This window comes from Salmo salar, chromosome ssa02 (assembly GCF_905237065.1).
Source record: "Salmo salar chromosome ssa02, Ssal_v3.1, whole genome shotgun sequence".
Lineage (NCBI taxonomy): Eukaryota > Metazoa > Chordata > Actinopteri > Salmoniformes > Salmonidae > Salmo > Salmo salar.
In genome coordinates, this window is record NC_059443.1 from 38,095,834 (window position 1) to 38,116,942 (window position 21,109).

Genomic DNA, 21,109 nt, shown 5'->3' on the forward strand with positions numbered 1-21,109 from the left:
TTTTGACTGGTACTGTATGTACACAGTCAAATGTATGATAGCCTTCCCTGTGGCTCAGTTGGTAGAGCATGGTGTTTGCAACGCCAGGGTTGTTGGTTCGATTCCCACGGGGGGCCAGTACGGAGAGAAAAAAAAATGACAAAAAAATGAATGAAATGTATGCATTCACTACTGTAAGTCGCTCTGGATAAGAGTGTCTGCTAAAATGACTAAAATGTAAAAAAATGATATAGAGCTAAAGAGACAACTGATTTGCAAACAGGGATAAGTTTCCCAAAACAAAAAGGTTTCAAAACCATTCACAGATAGTTACTTGACACCAGGTGCCTCTGTACACTGTCACCTAACTAGATGAGCAACATTGTAACATGATGTAGCATTAGAAGAAGTGATAGTACTTTCAAGATCATCCCTAAATCCTTACTCAACCTTAACACACTCCAAGGTTTCCTTCTTACCAGTGCAAGACAACTTTTGTTGTTAATATATATATATGTTTGTTTGGGGGGGGTCTCACATAGTGGGATAGTGTGTCGTTTTGTTTTTAGGCACAGCACGTCCGGTATAGTTTCACTGGACATTAGAATGCTTCCATTAGTTTATCCCACCTCCCAAATATACTCTTCCCCCTCTCCATAAACATGTCAGACTCTTACAATGAAGGATGGAAGGGGAGTGACCAGAGTCAAATCAACTCCCAACTATTTCAGAAGCAGAGTCAAATCAACTCCCAACTATTTCAGAAGCAGAGTCAAATCAACTCCCAACTATTTCACAACCTCTCAATAACCTTCTTACGACTTGTTGTTAAACATCACATTCTCAAACTTGACTATCCTCCCTCCTTCAGTCTCTACCTCATTTTGTTCCCAAGTCTCCACTTCCCCATTCCTTCGCTCATAGCGGCGGATTCGCACCTTGCCCGTTGTGGGGAGTGGGCATGGGAGACCCATGACATCTTGACTGGGTTGAACCATGCCTGATGGAACCACCAGTGCATTACCCTGGTCTACCTTTGGAAGGGGAGATGGTGAGTTCTTGACTTCAGGCTTTGGAGAGGCTGCATGCTCCCATCTTGCCGGGGAAGGTGACCGTTGTATGGGTTGTGGTTGCAGTGTCGTCTTGACCTCAGTCTTTGGCAAGACTGCATGCTCCCATCTTGCCGGGGAAGGTGACCGCTGTACGGGTTGTGGTTGCAGTGTCGTCTTGACCTCAGTCTTTGGCAAGACTGCATGCTCCCATCTTGCCGGGGAAGGTGACCGCTGTACGGGTTGTGGTTGCAGTGTCATCTTGACCTCAGTCTTTGGCAAGGCTGTGCACTCAGCTCTTGATAGCGGGGGAGCTTGAGGACGTGGCGATGTGTCTTTTACCTCAGTGTGAGGAAAGGGTGTCGGAAGATGTCCTCTTTGTTGCTCCCCGGTGTTGCCACCTCCCCCTGCCCTTCGTATCTCTGGCATGATCCTGGCCATGGTGGCTCGCACTGTGGGGTCGCTCTGCACCATCCAACAGACAGAGTTACAGTACTGCTGGCCTTGGAGACTGAGGATCTCATAGATCATAGCCGGACAGACACTGGGGGTGTGCAGCCTGACTCTGGCACAGAGTTCAGCAATGATTTTACCCATAGCCCACACGTCTGAACGCTGGTCTCGTTGGCCCCACCTCTGCAGGACCTCAGGGGAAGAGTAGGCCTCGTTGCCCATATCCACAGCAGAATTTAGGCCATTGCGGAAGAATTTGGCCAGCCCCATATCAATGATCACAGCTCGGTGAGTGTCCTGCTCTACCTGGAAGAGATCATTTGAGAGGGGTGGAAAAATATTGTTTTATATCTAATCTAAGCATTTAGTGCGACAATGTCCTTTATTCCCAACAACAGATGAACAACTGCTTCTAAAGTCTTGCATCATTAATGAAGAACATTAAAACAACAAAAACTATTTTAATGCCTGTCTCACCATGATGTTCTCAGGCTTGAGGTCCTGATGGACGATATCTTTGCTGTGTAGGTGAAGTAGTCCTTCACACATGCCTGTGATGATGGTAGCCTTTACAGATGGAGTTAACTGTGGGAGATCAAAGGCTTTCATAATCAACTGATGAGTTAACTTGCACTTTTTTGTAATAATGTTTGGAAGGCCCCCTGAAAATCCTGTAGGCTTAGATAATTATTTATCAAATATATTTAGAGTTTTTCAATGTGAACTTTCATCAACGCTGTCACATGCATGTTTGGTGGCAGCAGTGGGACCCATAGGCCTACCTGTATTTGAGACTTTTGTGATTTGAAGATGGTTGTCTCCAGTTCCTCTCCAAAGATGAACTCCATGGGGATGATCCACTTAGAGTCCTTGAGTGTTGGATTACCCAGAAGCTTCACTATGTTAGGATGAATTGCCTTACTGGAGTCCCAGGTCACAGAGAGAGTGTAAAATACAATGGGGAGAAATGGTTATCATGGAAATGGAGGTTACAGACAGCACAACTAATCACTTATGTAGTGACCTTCATCAGCACCCTCATCACATTTATCCTAAAGTAAAGCAAAATCCAAGAAGAGATCATCTTTTCCCCCTTTGTTTCCCCCTGGGCTCCCAAGTGGTGCAGCGGTCTAAGCCACTGCATCTCAGTGCTTGATGCGTCACTACAAACACACTGGTTCGAATCTAGGCTGTATCACAACTGGCGGTGATTGGGAATCCCATAGGGCGGCGCACAATTGGCCCAGCATCGTCCGGGTTTGGCCGGTATAGGATGTCATTGTTCTTAACAGACTTGCCTAGTTAAATAAAGGTTAAATATTTTTTTTTTTTTTATCCTAGACACAAATGAGCTCACTTTAACACCAAAATGAGACACAGAGCATTTTCTTAATTTTAAAAATGTCTACTTAAGAGAAACAACCACATACACTATATATACAAAAGTATGTGGACACTCCATCAAATTAGTGGATTTGACTGTTATTGTGAAGTGGAAATAACAACGGCTCAGACGAGAAGTGGTAGGCCTAAAACTCACAGAACGGGACTGCCGAGTGCTGAAGTGTGTAGTGTGTAAAAATTGTCTGTCCTCGGTTGCAACACTCCAAACTGCACCTGGAAGCAATAGAATAACTGTTCGTCAGGAGCTTCATGAAATGGGTTTCCATGGCCGAGCAGCCGCACACAAGCCTAAGATCACCCTGCGCAGTGCCAAGCATTGGCTGGAGTGGTTGGACTTGCCGCCATTGGACTCTGGAGCAGTGTAAACGTTTTCTCTGGAGTGATGAATCACGCTTCACTAGGACGAATGTGGGTTTGGCTGATGCCATAGAACACTACAGTACCTGCCCCAATGCATAGTGTCATCTGTAAAATTTGGTGGAAGAGGAATAATGGTCTGGGGCTGTTTTCATGGTTTGGGCTTGGCCCCTTAGTTTCAGTGAAGGGAAATCTTAACGTTACAGCATACAATGACATTCTAGACGATTCTGTGCTTCTAACTTTGTGGAAACAGTTTGGGGAAGGCCCTGTCTTGTTTCAGCATGACAATGCCCCCATGCACAAAGTGAGGTCCATACAGAAAGGTTCAACATCTAGTGCAAAGCTTTTCCAGTAGAGTGGAGGCTGTTAGAGCAGCAAAGAGGGGACCAACTCCATATTAATGCCCATGATTTTGGAATTAGATTTTCGACAAGCAGGTGTCCACATACTTTTGGTTATGTCGTGTAGCTCATATTTGTTTTACTCAAATCAAAATAATAGATCTAAATTATCTTAAATAATTGAATTTGCCTGTACAGGTCTCCATGCATGAGACAATGAGATTACAGCAAGATCTGAAATAAAACTCGATTTGACTATATTATGACTGCAATGATTTGGATGCTCCTTCTCAAACATGTCTGTTTTCACATAATATTCTCATTGCTGCATTTTTTTGTGACCAACTGCTGCAATTGGCCCACAACCACGTCACGTTCGGGCGGGATTTTTTTTATTTCAGTGCGAGTTAGCTAGCTCACTAGAGATTCACTCACTGTAGTCTTTTCGATTGTCAAGCCTCTACACAATATTAGATGTGATTTCAACAAGAAGACTTCAACAAAACTTTCAACAAAGTAGACTACTAAATCAAATCAAATTTCAAATCAAATCAAATTTATTTATATAGCCCTTCTTACATCAGCTGATATCTCAAAGTGCTGTACAGAAACCCAGCCTAAAACCCCAAACAGCAAGCAATGCAGGTGACTAAATGACTTCTAAAGAACTAGGGTAAGGGAACAATGTACACAGTATGTCTAACGTTAGTGTCCGAACATCAAATGCTGTAAATGTAACTATTTATTAGCTAAAGTCAGCTGCTTAGTTACCATACTAAATTATCTAACGTCACCTACTTAACTTAGCTTGCTACCAGAGATTAACATATTTTCCCAAACTAACGTTAGCTAGCTAGGTGACTAATGTTAGCTAGGCTAGGGGTTAGGGGAAGAGTTAGCTAAAATGCTAAGTAGTTGCAATCTAGCTAAATAGTAAGTAGTTGCAAAGTTGACAATTTGCTAAAATGCTAAAGTCCTCCGTGATGAGATTCAAACACGCAACCTTCAGGTTGTTAGAGGTTCGCGTTATACTCCTACCCATCGACCCCGACTAACCACCCTAATTTTGTTTTTGCCTGAAGTAACCTTCTGTCTTATGTAACCATACCAAACGTAACATATCATTCTAATTTGAGTGTCCTGGATTTACATTTACTATGTTATGTATAGTCTATGAGACCAGGCTGATAGACTGTGTATTCTTACCTCTTGGAATCGTGAAATGTATAGCTAGCTAGTTAACAAGTGTCTATTTAGTGTTGATAATTTTAACTGTCAGTGCCAATATGTGTTTAGGCTAGTTCTTATTATAAACATTTACAATGCATCAGCTGCCAAACTAACAGCACTAAGGGGACTGCGGGAAAACTGGGTAGCTAGAGACTAGAGAACAGGATGGCCTTTTTTACACGATACATATTGAAGCATAGAGTTGTTTCATAGAGACATGAGAAATTATTGTACTCAATATCTTTACTGGAAAGTTTTTTTTTTTGACATGATGACAACCTTGTCATATAGAGACAGTGATGGCCGCCTCGCTTCGCGATCCTAGGAAACTATGCAGTATTTTGTTTTTTTATGTGTTATTTTTTACATTGTTACCCCAGGAAGTATTCGGTTTTATTACATACAGTCGGGAGGAACTTTTGGATATAAGAGCAACGTCAACTCACCAACATTACGACCAGGAATACGACTTCCCCGAAGCGGATCCTCTGTTTGGTCCACCACCCAGGACAATGGATCGGATCCCAGCCGGCGACCCAAAACAACGGCGCCGCAGACGGAGCGGTCTTCTGGTCAGGCTCCGTAGACGGGCGCACTGCTCCTGAGCATACTACTCGCCAATGTCCAGTCTCTTGACAACAAGATAGACGAAATCCGAGCAAGGGTTGCCTTCCAGAGAGACATCAGAGATTGTAACGTTCATTGTTTCACGGAAACATGGCTCACTCGGGATACGTCATCAGTCGGAACAGCCACCTGGCTTCTTCACGCATCGCGCCGACAGAAACAAACATCTCTCTGGTAAGAAGGGCGGGGGTGTATGCCTTATGATTAACGAGACGTGGTGGGATCATAACAACGTACAGGAACTCAAGTCCTTTTGTTCACCTGACCTATAATTCCTTACAATCAAATGCCGACCGCATTATCTACCAAGAGAATTCTCTTCGATCATAATCACAGTCGTGTATATCCTGCCCCAATCAGACACAGACGGCCCTGAAAGAACTTCATTTGACTCTATGTAAACTGGAAACCACACCTCGTGAGGCTGCATTTATTGTAGCTCGGGATTTTAATAAGGCTAATCTGAAAACAAGGCTCCCTAAATGTTATCAGCATATTGAATGTGCAACCCGGGCTGGCAAAACCCTGGATCATTGTTGTTCTAACTTCTGCAACCCATATAAAGCCCTCCCCCGCCCTCCTTTCGGAAAATCTGACCACGACTCCATTTTGTTGCTCCCACCCTATAGACAGAACAGAAACTAAAACAGGAAGCGCCCGTGCTCAGGTCTGTTCAACGCTGGTCCGACCAATTGGATTCCCGTTTCAAGATTGCTTCGATCACGTGGACTTCGATGTGTTCCACATGGCGTTGGACAATAACATTGATGAATACGCTGATTCAGTGAGCGAGTTTATTAGCAAGTGCATCGGTGATGTTGCACCCACAGCGTCTATTAAAACATTCCCCAACCAGAAACCGTGGATTGATGGCAGCATTCACGCAAAACTGAAAGCGCGAACCACTGCTTTTAAATCAGGCCAGAAACATGACCGAATACAAACAGTGTAGCGATTCCCTCCGCAAGGCAATCAAACAAGCTAAGCGTCAGTATAGAGACAAAGTAGAGTCGCAATTCAACGGCTCAGACACGAGAGGTATGTGGTAGGGTCTACAGTCAATCACGGACTACAAAAGGAAAACCATCCCCGTCGCGGACCACGATGATTTGCTCCCAGACCACCTAAACAACTTCTTTGCTTGCTTTGAGGACAACACAGTGCCACTGACATGGCCCGCTACCAAAACCTGCAGGCTCTCCTTCACTGCAGCCAACGTGAGTAAAACATTTAAACGTGTTAACCCTCGCAAGGATGCCAGCCTAGACGGCATCCCCAGCCGTGTCCTCAGAGCATGCGCAGACCAGCTGGCTGGTGTGTTTACGGACATATTCAATCAATCCCTATCCCAGTCTGCTGTTCCCACATGTTTCAAGAGGGCCACCATTGTTCCTGTTCCCAAGAAAGCGAAGGTAACTGAGCTAAATGACTATCGCCCCGTAGCACTCACTTCCGTCATCATGAAGTGCTTTGAGAGACTAGTCAAGGACTATATCACCTCCACCCTACCTGACACCCTAGACCCACTCCAATTTGCTTTCCACCCCAATAGGTCTACAGACGACGCAATCGCAATCACACTGCCCTATCCCATCTGGACAAGAGGAATACCTATGTAAGAATGCTGTTCATCGACTACAGCTCAGCATTTAACACCATAGTACCCTCCAAACTAGTCATTAAGCTCGAGACCCTGGGTCTCGACCCCGCCCTGTGCAACTGGGTCCTGGACTTCCTGACGTGCCGCCCCCAGGTGGTGAGGGTAGGAAACATCTCCACCCCGCTGATCCTCAACACTGGGGCCCCACAAGGGTGCGTTCTCAGCCCTCTCCTGTACTCCCTGTTCACCCATGACTGTGTGGCCATGCACGCCTCCAACTCAATCATCAAGTTTGAAGACGACACTACAGTGGTAGGCTTGATTACCAACAACGATGAGACGGCCTACAGGGAGGAGGTGAGGGCCCTCGGAGTGTGTTGTCAGGAAAATAACCTCACACTCAAAGTCAACAAAACAAAGGAGATGATTGTGGACTTCAGGAAAAAGCAGAGGGAGCAGCCCCCTATCTACATTGATTGGACAGTAGTGGAGAAGGTGGAAAGTTTTAAGTTCCTCGGCGTACACATCACGGACAAACTGAAATGGTCCAGCCACACAGACAGCATGGTGAAGAAGTCGCAGCAGCGCCTCTTCAACCTCAGGAGGCTGAGGAAATTTGGCTTGTCACCAAAAACACACAAACTTTTACAGATGCACAATCGAGAGCATCCTGTCGGGCTGTATCACCGCCTGGTACGGCAACTGCTCCGCCCACAACCGTAAGGCTATCTAGAGGGTAGTGAGGTCTGCACAACGCATCACCGGGGGCAAACTACCTGCCCTCCAGGACACCTACACCACCCGATGTCACAGGAAGGCCAAAAAGATCATCAAGGGCAACAACCACCCGAGCCACTGCCTGTTCACCCCGCTATCATCCAGAAGGCGAGGTCAGTACAGGTGCATCAAAGCGGGGACCGAGACACTGAAAAACAGCTTCTATCTCAAGGCCATCCGACTGTTAAAAAGCCATCACTAACATTGAGTGGCTGCTGCCAACATACTGACTCATCTCTAGCCACTTTAATAATGAAAAATGTATGTAATAAATGAATCACTAGCCACTTTAAAACAATGCCACTTTATATAATGTTTAAATACCCTACATTACTCATCTCATATTGTCCCGTGTGGCTCAGTTGGTAGAGCATGGTGTTTGCAATGCCAGGGTTGTGGGTTCGATTCCCACGGGGGACCAGTACGGAGAAAAAAATGTATGAAATGTATGCATTCACTACTGTAAGTTGCTCTGGATAGGAGCATCTGCTAAATGATTAAAATGTTTAAAAAAAATGGATATACACTGTACTCTACCATCTACTGCCTATGCCGTTCGGCCATCGCTCAATGTACATATTCTTATTCATTCCTTTACACTTGTGTGTATAAGGTAGTTGTTTTGAAATTGTTAAGTTACATTACTTGTTAGATATTACTGCATGGTCGGAACTAGAAGCACAAGCATTTCGCTACACTCGCATTAACGTCTGCTAACCATGTGTATGTGACAAATAAAATTAGATATATATTTTTTTATAGACATGTTTGTTTGTTTGTTTTTATGTGTGAAAGTGTGTATCTGCAGGCCAGCAGAGGCAGAAGTATTATGACCTGATGAATGGCTCCTACACGGCCCAGACTGTGCCCACAGGAGGCCCTGACCGAGGGCTCATCACAACCATCATTTTCATGTAATATTTATGATTTACCTTTATGGTCCCTCATGCTTGAGACTCATTGCCTGCTTTTGTGTAATGTATCTATCTAATCCTCTCTTCTCATTTTTTCTGTGCAGTCTTCAGATATCAGGCGGAAGCTGTCCTCTGAGATAGCTGGCTTGGCAGCAGGGATGCTAGCACTTACCCCCGGATGCACCAGCCCCTGCTCTGTGGACACGAGTTTCAGTTAACAGCATCTAGACACGCCCCCCTCCTCCATGGGTGAACCCTACACCCCAGGCTCCTCTGCTTCCTCCCTGGGAAAAGGAACGCACTACACACCTCGCTCCTGGATTCCGTTCTCACAGGACTCGGGTTACTCTGTTGCCAGGTCAGTCCGTCATGTCACCACACATGAAGTTCCCTCAGGAAATAAAAGGTATTTGAATTGAAACACCCTACACCCTGTTGGGGTGACATTGAGTCTATGGAAGATAATAATACAAATATAACATGAGGTTATAAACATGCATAACAGTAGTCTTGAAAATCCAACCCTGGGCAAGTGACTAGGGTCTGATTTCAATGTCAGACTATTTTGGCAACTTTGATAAGGGATATTTTTCCGGGTGGGTCCTCTTCAGTCAGACAACTCTCCAAACAAATCACCAGGCAAACCAAAGCCTCTCCTTCCAGACTCACATTAAGCATCTCCAATCCAAAATTAAATCTAGAATCGGCTTCCTATTTCGCAACAAAGCATCCTTCACTCATGCTGCCAAACATGCCCTCGTAAAACTGACTATCCTGCCGATCCTTGAGTTCGGCGATGGCATTTACAAAATAGCCTCCAACACTCTACTCAGCAAATTGGATGCAGTCTATCACAGTGCCATCTGTTTTGTCAACAAAGTCCCATATACTACCCACCACTGTGACCTGTATGCTCTCGTTGGCTGGCCCTCGCTTCATATTCGTCGCCAAACCCACTGGCTCCAGGTCATCTATAAGTCTTTGCTAGGTAAAGCCCCGCCTTATCTCAGCTCACTGGTCACCATAGCAGCACGCGCTCCAGCAGGTATATTTCACTGGTCACTCCCAAAGCCAACTCCTCCTTTGGCCGCCTTTCCTTCCAGTTCTCTGCTGCCAATGACTGGATCGAATTGCAAAACTCACTGAAGCTAGAGACTCTAGACATCTCCCTCAGTAACTTTAAGCACCAGCTGTCAGAGCAGCTCACAGATCACTGCACCTGTACATAGCCCATCTGTAAATAGCCCATCCAACTACCTCATCCCCATCTGTTATTGTTCATTTTTTTTGCTCCTTTGCACCCCAGTATCTCTACTTGCACATCTATCACTCCAGTGTTTAATTGCTCAACTGTAATTACTTCACCACTATGGCCTATTTATTGCCATACCTCATTTGCACACACTGTATATCTATACACACCTTTTCTATTGTGTTATTGACTGTATGTTTGTTTATTCCATGTGTAACTTTTGTCGTTTGTGTAGCACTGCTTTGCTTTATCTTGGCCAGGTCGCAGTTGTAAATGAGAACTTGTTCTCAACTAGCCTACCAGGTTAAATAAAGGTGAAATAAAAATACAATAAAAAAAAAGTTTGCAGGCAAAAACTTTGCTTTGGTTTTACTGAAGATAGTTGATGCAAACTAGCCACTTGTGAAATGCATTCATTAAAAAGAACCTCTGATCTCCATCTTGCTAGCTACTATTTTATCCAAGCAGATATAGTGACCTAGCTCCTCTATGCCAAATGTATGTTCTATTACATACAGACGCTGTTAAATTAGAGCATGTAACGATGTGTGCTGAGAGTCGGGAAGCAAGTTCAGGGAGTGAGTGTTTTAATAAATAAACACTAGAAAGTAAGGGAAAGCCGCACACTCTAAGAGCTCAGATGCAAAAATGTAATAACCTAATAACCAACGTTTCGACAGCAAAGCTGTCTTCATCAGGGTATCATCACAAACACTGCGAGATGAGTCATTTATATAGTGTCAAGAGACACACAGGTGTTTGTAATCATGGCCAAGTGTGGCCTAATATCATTGGTTAACTCAAATATTTAAAAAAAAATGGCATACAAAGAACATACAAAAAGACAAACAAATGGATAGCATACGATCATAGCATTTGTAGTCTAAAATGTATCTAACAAACAATTACAATGGCAAAATCACAATAATCACAAGAATGGCTTCAGATCAAAGTCTATGTTGAGACCGGAGGGAGCAAGGGTCTTTAAATTAAAGATCCAGGCAGCCTCTCGTTTTAACAATAAATTATCAAGGTCACCCCCTCTCCTAGGGAGGGTGACATGTTCAATGCCAATATAACGCAGAGACGAAATCGAATGGTTTGCTTCCAAAAAGTGGGCCGCAACTGGGTAAGTCAAGTTTTTGCACCTAATGGTGCTACGATGCTCTGAGATACGTACTTTCAATTCACGCTTTGTTTTACCCACATAATTTTTACCACAAGGACAAGTTATAAGATAAATAACTGCCTTAGTGGAACACGTAATAACACCTTTAATTGGGATAGATTTCCCTGTTTGGGGGTGTTTGAAGGATCTACATGTATAAGTGCCATTGCATTGAGCACAGCCATTACACTTGTAATTTCCATCCAGTAGGGGCGCAAATAGACGTTGTTCAGGAATATCTTGGGGTGGTAAATCAGAGTGTACCAATTGGTCTCTGAGATTTCTGCCCCGCGAGAATACGACCAGGGGAAGGTCAGACCCTACTTCCCAATTTCAGAATACCATCTTTACTGTCCTAGATGGTTATTTAAATTCTGGTCAGATAACCAAAAAAGAATATGACTTTCTGGCCATTCAACACCCTAAAATTGCCACTTTCTATACTTTGCCGAAATTACACAAGAATGTTACAAACCCTCCAGGGCGCCCTATTGTAGCGGGCATTGATGCAGTAACGGCCCCTCTATCCACTTTTGTTGACTTTTTTATTAGACCACTCGCAGAACAGCACCCCTCCTTTGTAAAGGACACCAGCAGTATGATCTCTATCATTGAATCTCTTGATCCTCTCCCTGAGAACACCTTGTTAGTTACTTTTGATGTTGAGTCGTTATACACTAATATTCCACACGAGGGCGGTATTGAAGCCATGGAACATTTTCTCCCGCAATGTGACCCTAATGAACTACCTTCCAGTGCCTGCATTATAACATTGGCTGAAATAGTACTCACACATAACTATTTCATGTTTCTAAATGATTTCTTTATTCAGACGAAGGGTACTGCTATGGGATCCCCCATGGCTCCTAACTATGCTAATTTCTATGTGGGTTACATGGAGAAACAATCCATTTTCAACCCTCTCAAAAATGTTTTCTTGCCTAACATCATTATTTGGAAACGGTATATTGACGATATTTTTGTTCTATGGAGGGGTGATGCAGAACAGCTCCAGGCATTCCATGCTTTTCTTAACTCCTGTTCTGAACATCTGAGATTTACTATGCAATCTGATACACGTCAAATCAGTTTTCTTGATCTTCTGATCTTGTGTGAAGATAATGTTCTATACACTGATCTTTACAGGAAACCTACTCTGCCAGGCTCCCCTGCCCGGTCACCTCTGCTGAGGCGCTGGAAACCTGTCAATCCGGCTGAGCAGGGAGCATGGCGACATGAGTGCCAGAGAGAAAGCATATGTGACGGTACCCCCTCCCCGGCGCGTTCGGCTCCAGCCGCAGGACGCCAACCAAAGGGACGATCCCGGGGATCAGGAGCAGACCGTCAGCCCTGCTGATGCACGGGAACCTGACAAACCGGCTGAGGCAGGGGAGCATGGCGATCCGGCTGAGGCACAAGAGCCGGCGGAAGTAGGGGAACCTGGTGATCCGGCTGAGGCATGAGAGCCTAGCGAGCCGGCGGAAGCCGGGGAGCTTGGCGATCCGGCAAAGGCACCAAAGCCTTGCCAGCCGGCGGATGCAGGGGAGCCTGGCCGAGGCCCGCCGAGGCAGGGGAGCCTGGCAGAGCCTGGGGAGCCTGGCAGAGGCAGGGAAGCCTGGCAGAGAAGCCTGGCAGAGGCAGGGAAGCCTGGCAGAGGCAGGGAAGCCTGGCAGAGGCACCTGGCGGAGGCACGGAAGCCTGGCAGAGGCAGGGGAGCCTGGCAGAGCCTGGCGGAGGCAGGGGAGCCTGGCAGAGCCTGGCGGAGGCAGGGGAGCCTGGCAGAGCCTGGCGGAGGCAGGGGAGCCTGGCGGAGGCAGGGGAGCCTGGCAGAAGGCAGGGAAGCCTGGCAGAGGCAGGGAAGCAGGGAAACTTGGCAGAGGCACGGAAGCCTGGCGAGCCTGGCAGAGCCTGGCGGAGGCAGGGGAGCCTGGCAGAGACAGGGGAGCCTGGCAGAGACAGGGCGAGCCTGGCAGAGACAGGGCGAGCCTGGCAGAGACAGGGGAGCCTGGCGGAGGCAGGGAAGCCTGGGGAGCCTGGCGGAGGCAGGGAAGCCTGGCGGAGACAGGGCGAGCCTGGCGAGCCGGCGGAGGGATGAAAGATTGTAGCGGCCCTTAGGTGAGGCGTTATTCTGTGACGATGTGTGCTGAGAGTCGGCAAGCAAGTTCAGGGAGTGAATGTTTTAATTAATAAACACACCGTAATACAAAATAAAAACCATAAACGCAGACATGACACATAAACAATAACGCCTGGGGAAGGAACCAAAGGGAGTGACATATAAAGGGAAAGTAATCAGGGAAGTGATGGAGTCCAGGTGAGTCTGATGACGCACAGGTGCACGTAACGATGGTGACAGGTGTGCGCCATAACGAGCAGCCTGGTGACCTAGAGGCCGGAGAGGGAGCACATGTGACAGAGCATTTGAAAATTGTGGGAGGCTAGAGAAACTAGCATAACAGCTCAGTTAGAGTTCAGCAATTATCTACATGTTTATTATGATCACAATATTAAAATGTGGCAACTTTTGTTTTATCTGAACCATCTTTCTGTCATTGTGTTTCTGTCAGACATTCTGGATACAGCGCTGGGCTGTTGACCTATTGCCCTCCTCCTCCTCTGCTGTCTCCTCCTCAGTCAGGGGATACAAAGCTCCCCATTATCTGGAGAACCCCCATGCATCTTCTCAAGACCTCTATGACAGGGTTCACCCCAAGTACCCACCTACTGCCCCCTTCCGACCTAACAAGCCCCCGCTCTACCCCATTTATCCTAATGCTAGAGGGGCTGGACAGCACATGGCACAGCACCCTGCAATGCCTTCTCCACCCCTTGCACCCCAGGCCGACAGGGACAGAGAGAGGGACAGAGACAGAGAGTGGGACTCAGGTGGGATCTCTAGAAGGTCATCTTACCAGGAGGCCACTCAGAGAGAGGGGAGAGGGTCTACAGATGAGACAGCCTGGGCTCCAGAGACCATGGCAGACACCGTAACCACCACTCACAACATGCATTGTTTTGTGGGTAATATTTTGGCATCAGGACAATCCTAATAGTAATAAAGCAAAGCATCTATACAGTTACATATCGGGATATAATCTTTGACGCTATATTGTATCATTTTGACAATGTCGTGATATAATTTTTTGTGCTAGTTGGCTGTACCTGCACCAAAACTCCAGTATTTTTCCTTCATTTTGCTTGTTCTCCATCTTCTTTTTAAAAAGGGAGCCAATTTTTTTTCAGCACTTTTTTCCGTGACTGATCAAAACTTGTTTTCTCATGGCTCTCTCATCTCTCCGCAGCAGACATACGGTCGGTGAGCAATATGTTTGGAATATCGAATCGAAATAAAATCACAGTATGGAATTACAATACATATAGAATAGTGAGAATCGCAAAAACATATCGTATCGTCACCAAAGTATCACGATAATATTGTATCATGAGGTCCCTGGCAATTCCCAGCCCAAACCCTATAAATGATGTCATTTCATTTGGGTTAAGCTGCATTTCAGGTGAACCCCAGGTCCATTTTGACACATGAATGATGTTTACAATCATCTGTTCAAGTGTTCATGGGTTTGTGATGGCGCTTTCAATTTCAGACAAGGGTGCTTGCAATAACAGATTTCAGTATTTATACAGAGTTTCGCTAAGTGTGAAGTTGGTACAGTTTGTACCAGTTATGAGCTGGTAGGTGCTGACTGACAGCTTTTTAGACAGCTCCCCCAGGCATTTTGCAGGGAGTTTTCCACTTTGGCTCTGTCTAAATAGGGTGGCGAAACGTTTGTGGTTTACCCAATAAATCACTGGGAGCCTGTATATAGTGTTTGACTCTCTTTATTTTTAAATAGCATACAGTTTTACTTTCTGTCAGTCAGCACCTCTACCAACCTTTTTTAGGGTGTGCGCCAGCTCATGTTTTTTTTTTATATGGGGTTAATGACAGCACTTTCAATTTCACACCAATTTTAGAGAAGGCCATATTTGGACTATTTTGATATTTTACAAGCAATACTATTTTGTATTCCCTGTGGCTCAGTTGGTAGAGCATGGTGTGTGCAACGCCAGGGTTGTGGGTTCGATTCCCACGGGGGGCCAGTACAACAACAAAAAAATGAATGAAATGTATACATTCACTACTGTAAGTCGCTCTGGATAAAAGCGTCTGCTAAAATGTAATGTAAAAATGTATTAAAAGCAATCTAACCTCTTCTCAGTCATTTTCTTTGTATGTTTGTACAATGTTGTATAAAAAAAATACATTAAAAGTTGTTAACATTTAAAGAATCTGTGTTGTGATACTTGAATGTGTTTAATGCATGCACATTTTTTATAATGCGTCTCCTTAATGCTCAAAAAGGCATTTTTGGCTCAATAAATTAGCTCATGAGGATACGATGATAAGATCTCATCTATTTCGCATGCTTCTCAAATGGAAGTCTCAATCCAAGCTCATTTGTCTCAAGAAAGTTTCAAGAATTAATTATCTTAGGAGAAACAGTTCAGATAAATGATACAAAATTGAGATCTCCCATATTTCTACAGAGATGAAAAAAAGACCACTGAGCAAAATACTTTCCCTCTGGGCTGATATCACCATTTAGCAACATACCATGATAGCACATTGTCTGTCATACTCACTTGTATACTTGACACTCTCTCTCCAGGTCTTTCCTATTGATTAAGTGTTGTGGCACCTTCTTGATTGCAGCCCAGGTGTCATTGTACTTCTCCCTGTAGATCTTCCCAAAGCAGCCAGCAGCAAGAGTTTTGGTGGAATACTCCATCTAGGGGTTTGGTGGGCAGTGGGGTCAAGATCCGATAGAAATGTGAAAAAAATGTGACCAAAAACTACTAAAGCATTGACCTCTGCATAACAATTGTTATAGTACTATTGTAAGGTTAAGTACACCCTACAAATTCAATTCTCTCAAAGTTACAAAGACAAAGAGAGAATTCCAAAGAAGATCATGGAGTGGATGAGAAGGGTGTGTCTGTTGACTACAAACTAAAGCAAACAATGTTGCAACTGTAGAACAGAGAAATTCTACAGACAGTGGCCGTGTCCGAATAGCCTACCCATACCTGCGTCCTAAATAGTAGGTTGTTTGAGTATGTGAAAAAATATGTTTAATAGTATGCAACATTTCAAAAATCAAGTATGTTTTAAATGCCTGGATGCCATTCTCATTTTGGCTTTGACAACTGCTGAACAATTAGATATGCGCATGGTGGAAAAAGAACCCAATTGTCATAATTGAGTAAAAGTAAAAATACCTTAATAGAAAATGACTCAAGTAAAAGTCACCCAGTAAAATACTACTTGAGTAAAAGTATGAATGTATCTGGATTAAAATTAACTTGCGAGGGGTGGGGGTGTGTGTCTATTTGTCAATAACAGCTGGTGATCAATGTCTAATATTAAAGAAGTCTCGAGGTATTGCTCGCCTTAGAGTTAGAGTACCTCATGATAAGCTGTAGACCACACTATCTACAAAGAGTGTTTTCATCTATATTATTCGTAGCCGTCTATTTACCCCCACAAACTGATGCTGGCACTAAGACCGCTCTTATCGAGCTGTAAAAGGCCATAAGCAAACAAGAAAATGCTCACCCAGAAGCAGCACTCCTAGTGGCCAGGGACTTTAATGCAGGCAAACTTAAATCCGTTTTACCTAATTTCTACCAGCATGTCACATGTGCAACCAGAGGAAAGAAAACTCTTAGCCACCTTTACTCCACACACAGAGACGCATACAAAGCTCTCCCTTGCCGTCCATTTGGTTAACATGAGTATAATTCTATCCTCTTGATTCCTAATCTTGATTCCTGATGAGTTTGGAAAAATCTACCCGCACTCGGTCCCGCCCCACCTACTCAGCCAGTCAGGAGCCGCTATTGCGTTGCGGCCGTAGCATACTTTTTACTAAATGGTACGTGCTAAATATTATGCAACGATGAGTACATAGTATGCAGTTTAACCTGTTTAGGATAGGGGGCAGTATTTTCACGGCCGGATAAAAAACGTACCCGATTTAATCTGGTTATTACTCCTGCCCAGAAACTAGAATATGCATATAAATTTTATTTGGATAGAAAACACCATAAAGTTTCTAAAACTGTTTGAATGGTGTCTGTGAGTATAACAGAACTCATATGGCAGGCCAAAACCTGAGAAGATTCCATACAGGAAGTGCCCTCTCTGACCATTTCTTGGCCTTCTATAGCCTCTTTACGGAAAATAGAGGATCTCTGCTGTAACGTGACATTTTCTAAGGCTCCCACAGGCTCTCAGAAGGCGCCAGAATGGGGAATGATGACTCTGCAGTCCCTGGGCGAAAAACAGTAGGGGATTTGGAAAGTGGTCGATCTGAGAACAATGACACGGGTGCATAAAGGAGTTCTGTATCTATAATTCTTAAAATAATTGTTATGTTTTTTGTGAACGTTTATCGTGAGTAATTTAGTAAATTCACCGGAAGTTTTCGGTGGGTATGCTAGTTCTGAACGTCACATGCTAATGTAAAAATCTGGTTTTTGATATAAATATGAACTTGATTGAACAAAACATGCATGTATTGTATAACATAATGTCCTAGGAGTGTCATCTGATGAAGATCATCAAAGGTTAGTGCTGCATTTAGCTGTGGTTTTGTTTTTTGTGACATTATATGCTAGCTTGAAAAATGGGTGTGTGATTATTTCTGGCTGGGTACTCTCCTGACATAATCTAATGTTTTGCTTTCGTTGTAAAGCCTTTTTAAAATTGGAGAATGTGGTTAGATAAAGGAGAGTCTTGTCTTTAAAATGGTGTAAAATAGTCATATGTTTGAAAAATGGAAGTTTTGGGATTTTTGAGGAGTTTGTAATTCGCGACACGCTCTATCATTGGATATTGGCGAGGCGTTCCGCTAGCGGAACATCTAGATGTAAGAGGTTTTAAGTATGTAGTATGCTAGTATGGGTATTCGGACACTGCCAGTTTCTCATATAGTAAGGTGGAAATTCTGTTAATTCTAAACTGGTGTTCTAATCCATTCAATACCAACCAACCACAATTGAGGCACTCCCAGATTCCTGATAGCGCAGTACCCTATTTATGCCAGCGGGGTAAAATGATGTCAAACAGGTTATTTCATACTCAACACAGAAACAAAAAGTCACATCCTGTGTTGTCATCCATTTGTCATTCATTAGCATAGTAACAATATACACTGAGTGTACAAATCTAACCAGATGAAATCTATGATCCCTTGAGGTCACCTGTTAATCCACTTCAAATCAGTGTAGATGAAGGGCAGGAGACAGGTTAAAGAAGGATTTTTATGAGACATGGATGAATGGAGGGTGTATGGGCAAGACAAAATATTAAAGTGCCTTTGAAAGGGGTATGTTAGTAGGTGCCAGGCGCACTGGTTTGAGTGTGTCAAGAACGGCAACACTACTTGGGTTTTTAACACTCAACAGTTTCCCATGTGTATCAAGAATGGTCCACCACCGAAAATACATCCAGCCAACTTGACGCAACCGTGGAAAGTATTGGAGTTAACATGGGCCAGCATCCCTACGAATTGAGGCTGTCTGAGGGAAAAAGGGGGTGCAACTCAATAGTAGGAAGGTGTTCCTAATGTTTTGTACACTCAGTGGCGATTAGACAGAGACATAGCAAGACATAGATGATGTATAGGAGGAAAGCTGTCTGAGGGACAGCCATCAAGATCGGTAAATAACCTTTCAGCGACCATTTGTGGCCTGCCATCAAATATAATGTGACCCCTACTTCTGCTTTGATGTTGGGAGTGACAACGCATTACAATAATTAATTCATAGCTCATGCTATTCAAGCAAAGAGGGAATTGCTAAACTATGAGCATGTATAGTGCCTTCAGAAAATATTCATACCCTTTGACTTATTCCACATTTTGTTGTTACAGCCTGAAATCAAAATGAATACAATTGTACACAATTCTCAACCATCTACACACACAATAGCCCATAATTACAAAGTTTTAAAAAAATTTTATTTTTTGCAAATGTATTGAAAATGAAATGCAGAAATACGCATCTCATTAACAAGAGTATTCACACCCCTGAGTCAATACTTTCTAGAAAGCATTTGGCAGCGATTATAATTTTTTGTAAAAAAAACAAAAACATTTAACTAGGCAAGTCAGTTGAGAACAAATTCTTATTTACAATGACGGCCTACCCCGGCCAAACCCGGACAGTGCTGGGCCAATTGCGCGCTGCACTATGGGACTCCAAATCACGGCCGGATGTGATACAGCCTAGATACGAACCAGGGTGTCTGTAGTGACGCCTCAAGCACTGAGATGCCGTGCCTTAGACCACTGCGCCACTCAGGAGCCCAGTGTGAGTCTTTCTGGGTAAGTCTCTAAGAGCTTTCCACACCTGGATTGTGCAACAATAGTTATTGACACAAGACATTTCAGATTTTCATTTTTTATTAAATTGCAAACATTTAAAAAAACATTGACATTATGAGGTAATGTGTGTAGGCCAGTGAATAGAAATCTAAATTTTATCTCATTGAAATTCAGGGTGTAACAACAAAATGTAGAAAAAGTCAAGCGGGTGAATACTTTCTGAAGGCATTGTAAGTATACAGGAATGAAAATGATTTTTTCCCCCCCAGCAATGTGCAGCTGTCCTGACATTGCCTTTACACTATTGGCCACATTGGGCAAATTATGCTGACACCTCTAGAAACCAGATATACATGTTTTTTTAATGCCTCATGATAGGCAATAACATTTGCAATCCTCTCTAGTAGCTACTTACATTTCATTGGATATTGATACAACATATTTATACAAAAATCACAATTTCCTTTGTTCTACTTTACAAAAGGAAAGTTGATTAACTTAATGCTTGTTATAAATGGGAAGTTAATCAAATACAGTTTATATCTTAAAAAATGTAATAATCTTACCTCTACCTCAGTCAGTTAAGTTCAGGAATGGCTGGTGTCTTGCTGTGTCAGGTTTAAACATGAGAGAACACAGTTGTCTGTGTTTTTTACCTCTCCTCTGCCCCACCCCTAAAGTATTAACGCCCCTTTATCTGGTGTCATACTGTGATGAAACTTTGGGACAGCTTGTAAGAAAAGACATGTCCAAATAATTAACTAATTGCTCATACCTGCTCCTGCTTGCTAAACTCTGCCCGGGACTCTGAGAAACTGATATAAGGCAGAGCCGAGAGCGCAGGCAGGTCTTGGCGGGGGAGCTGGTGTGATGATACAGTTGGTGTGTTCCATAACCAGCCTTTCAAAGCACTTCATGATTAGATGTGAGGGCCACAGAGTGGTAATCATTGTGGCAAGAAGCCTTAGAGTTCTTGGGAACAGGAATGATGGCAGCCATTTTAAGATGTTGGGATTACAGACTGGGACAAGGAGAGGTTGAAAATGACCATGAATATGCCTTCCAGTTGATCTGTGAATGCGCTGAGAACTCGCCCTGGAATACTCTCCAGCCCACGGCCTTGCCAGTGTTGATCTCATTAAAGACCTTAAATCACGTCGGCCTCGAAGCGCGAGATCACGAAATCAGTCCTCTGGGTCGGTGGGGGTAGATCATAGCTGCGTCTTCCTTTGTAATCTGTAATGGACTGTAGCTCCTGCCACATGCGGTGGCAGGAGGACTGGGAAGGGAATAGCCATGAGTCGTCAGGCCCTTCGAGGCATGGTCCTAGGGCTCAGGTGCTACGGGAGGAGAGAATTACACCAGATAGTCCATGTTGGATAGTGGGGTTTCTAGGAGTGCTAGCCCTTTCCCCTGCTTCTGTAAACAGATCACGCTGCGCCTAACTTGTTCTTTCAAATGCAATATTAATTATCTTGAAGCTGTATCAGTGTTTTTAGGCCAAACAGAGCGCCCTGCCAGTTGTATTGCGCTCCTCTATTAGATTTAAAAATCAGGCTAAACCC

General features: G+C 44.0%; 1 protein-coding gene across 2 annotated transcripts; it reads right to left on the reverse strand.

Moving 5' to 3' along the window:
• Nucleotides 1-29: 29 nt before the first annotated feature.
• LOC106582523 (dual specificity testis-specific protein kinase 1) lies at nucleotides 30-20,212 on the reverse strand. Of its 2 annotated transcripts, none has more exons than XM_014165711.2 (5): nucleotides 20,117-20,174; nucleotides 15,799-15,944; nucleotides 2,264-2,402; nucleotides 1,959-2,066; nucleotides 30-1,787 (listed from the first exon to the last, which is right to left on the reverse strand). In XM_014165711.2, the coding sequence occupies exons 2-5, from the start codon at nucleotides 15,942-15,944 to the stop codon at nucleotides 795-797; spliced, it is 1,386 nt and encodes a 461-aa protein (XP_014021186.1). In that variant the 5' UTR covers nucleotides 20,117-20,174; the 3' UTR covers nucleotides 30-794. The 2 variants fall into 2 exon arrangements, with proteins under 2 accessions (XP_014021186.1, XP_014021176.1); XM_014165701.2 differs by having other exon boundaries at nucleotides 31-1,787; nucleotides 20,111-20,212.
• Nucleotides 20,213-21,109: the final 897 nt, after the last annotated feature.

Excerpts from the sequence above, each read along its gene's own strand:
- LOC106582523 (XM_014165711.2), bottom strand. The coding sequence starts at position 15,944 with ATGGAGTATTCCACCAAAACTCTTGCTGCTGGCTGCTTTGGGAAGATC. Across the intron at positions 2,067-2,263 it reads CACAAAAGTCTCAAATACAG|TTAACTCCATCTGTAAAGGC; the intron begins GTAGGCCTATGG and ends GATCTCCCACAG. Across the intron at positions 1,788-1,958 it reads TCAAGCCTGAGAACATCATG|GTAGAGCAGGACACTCACCG; the intron begins GTGAGACAGGCA and ends GATCTCTTCCAG.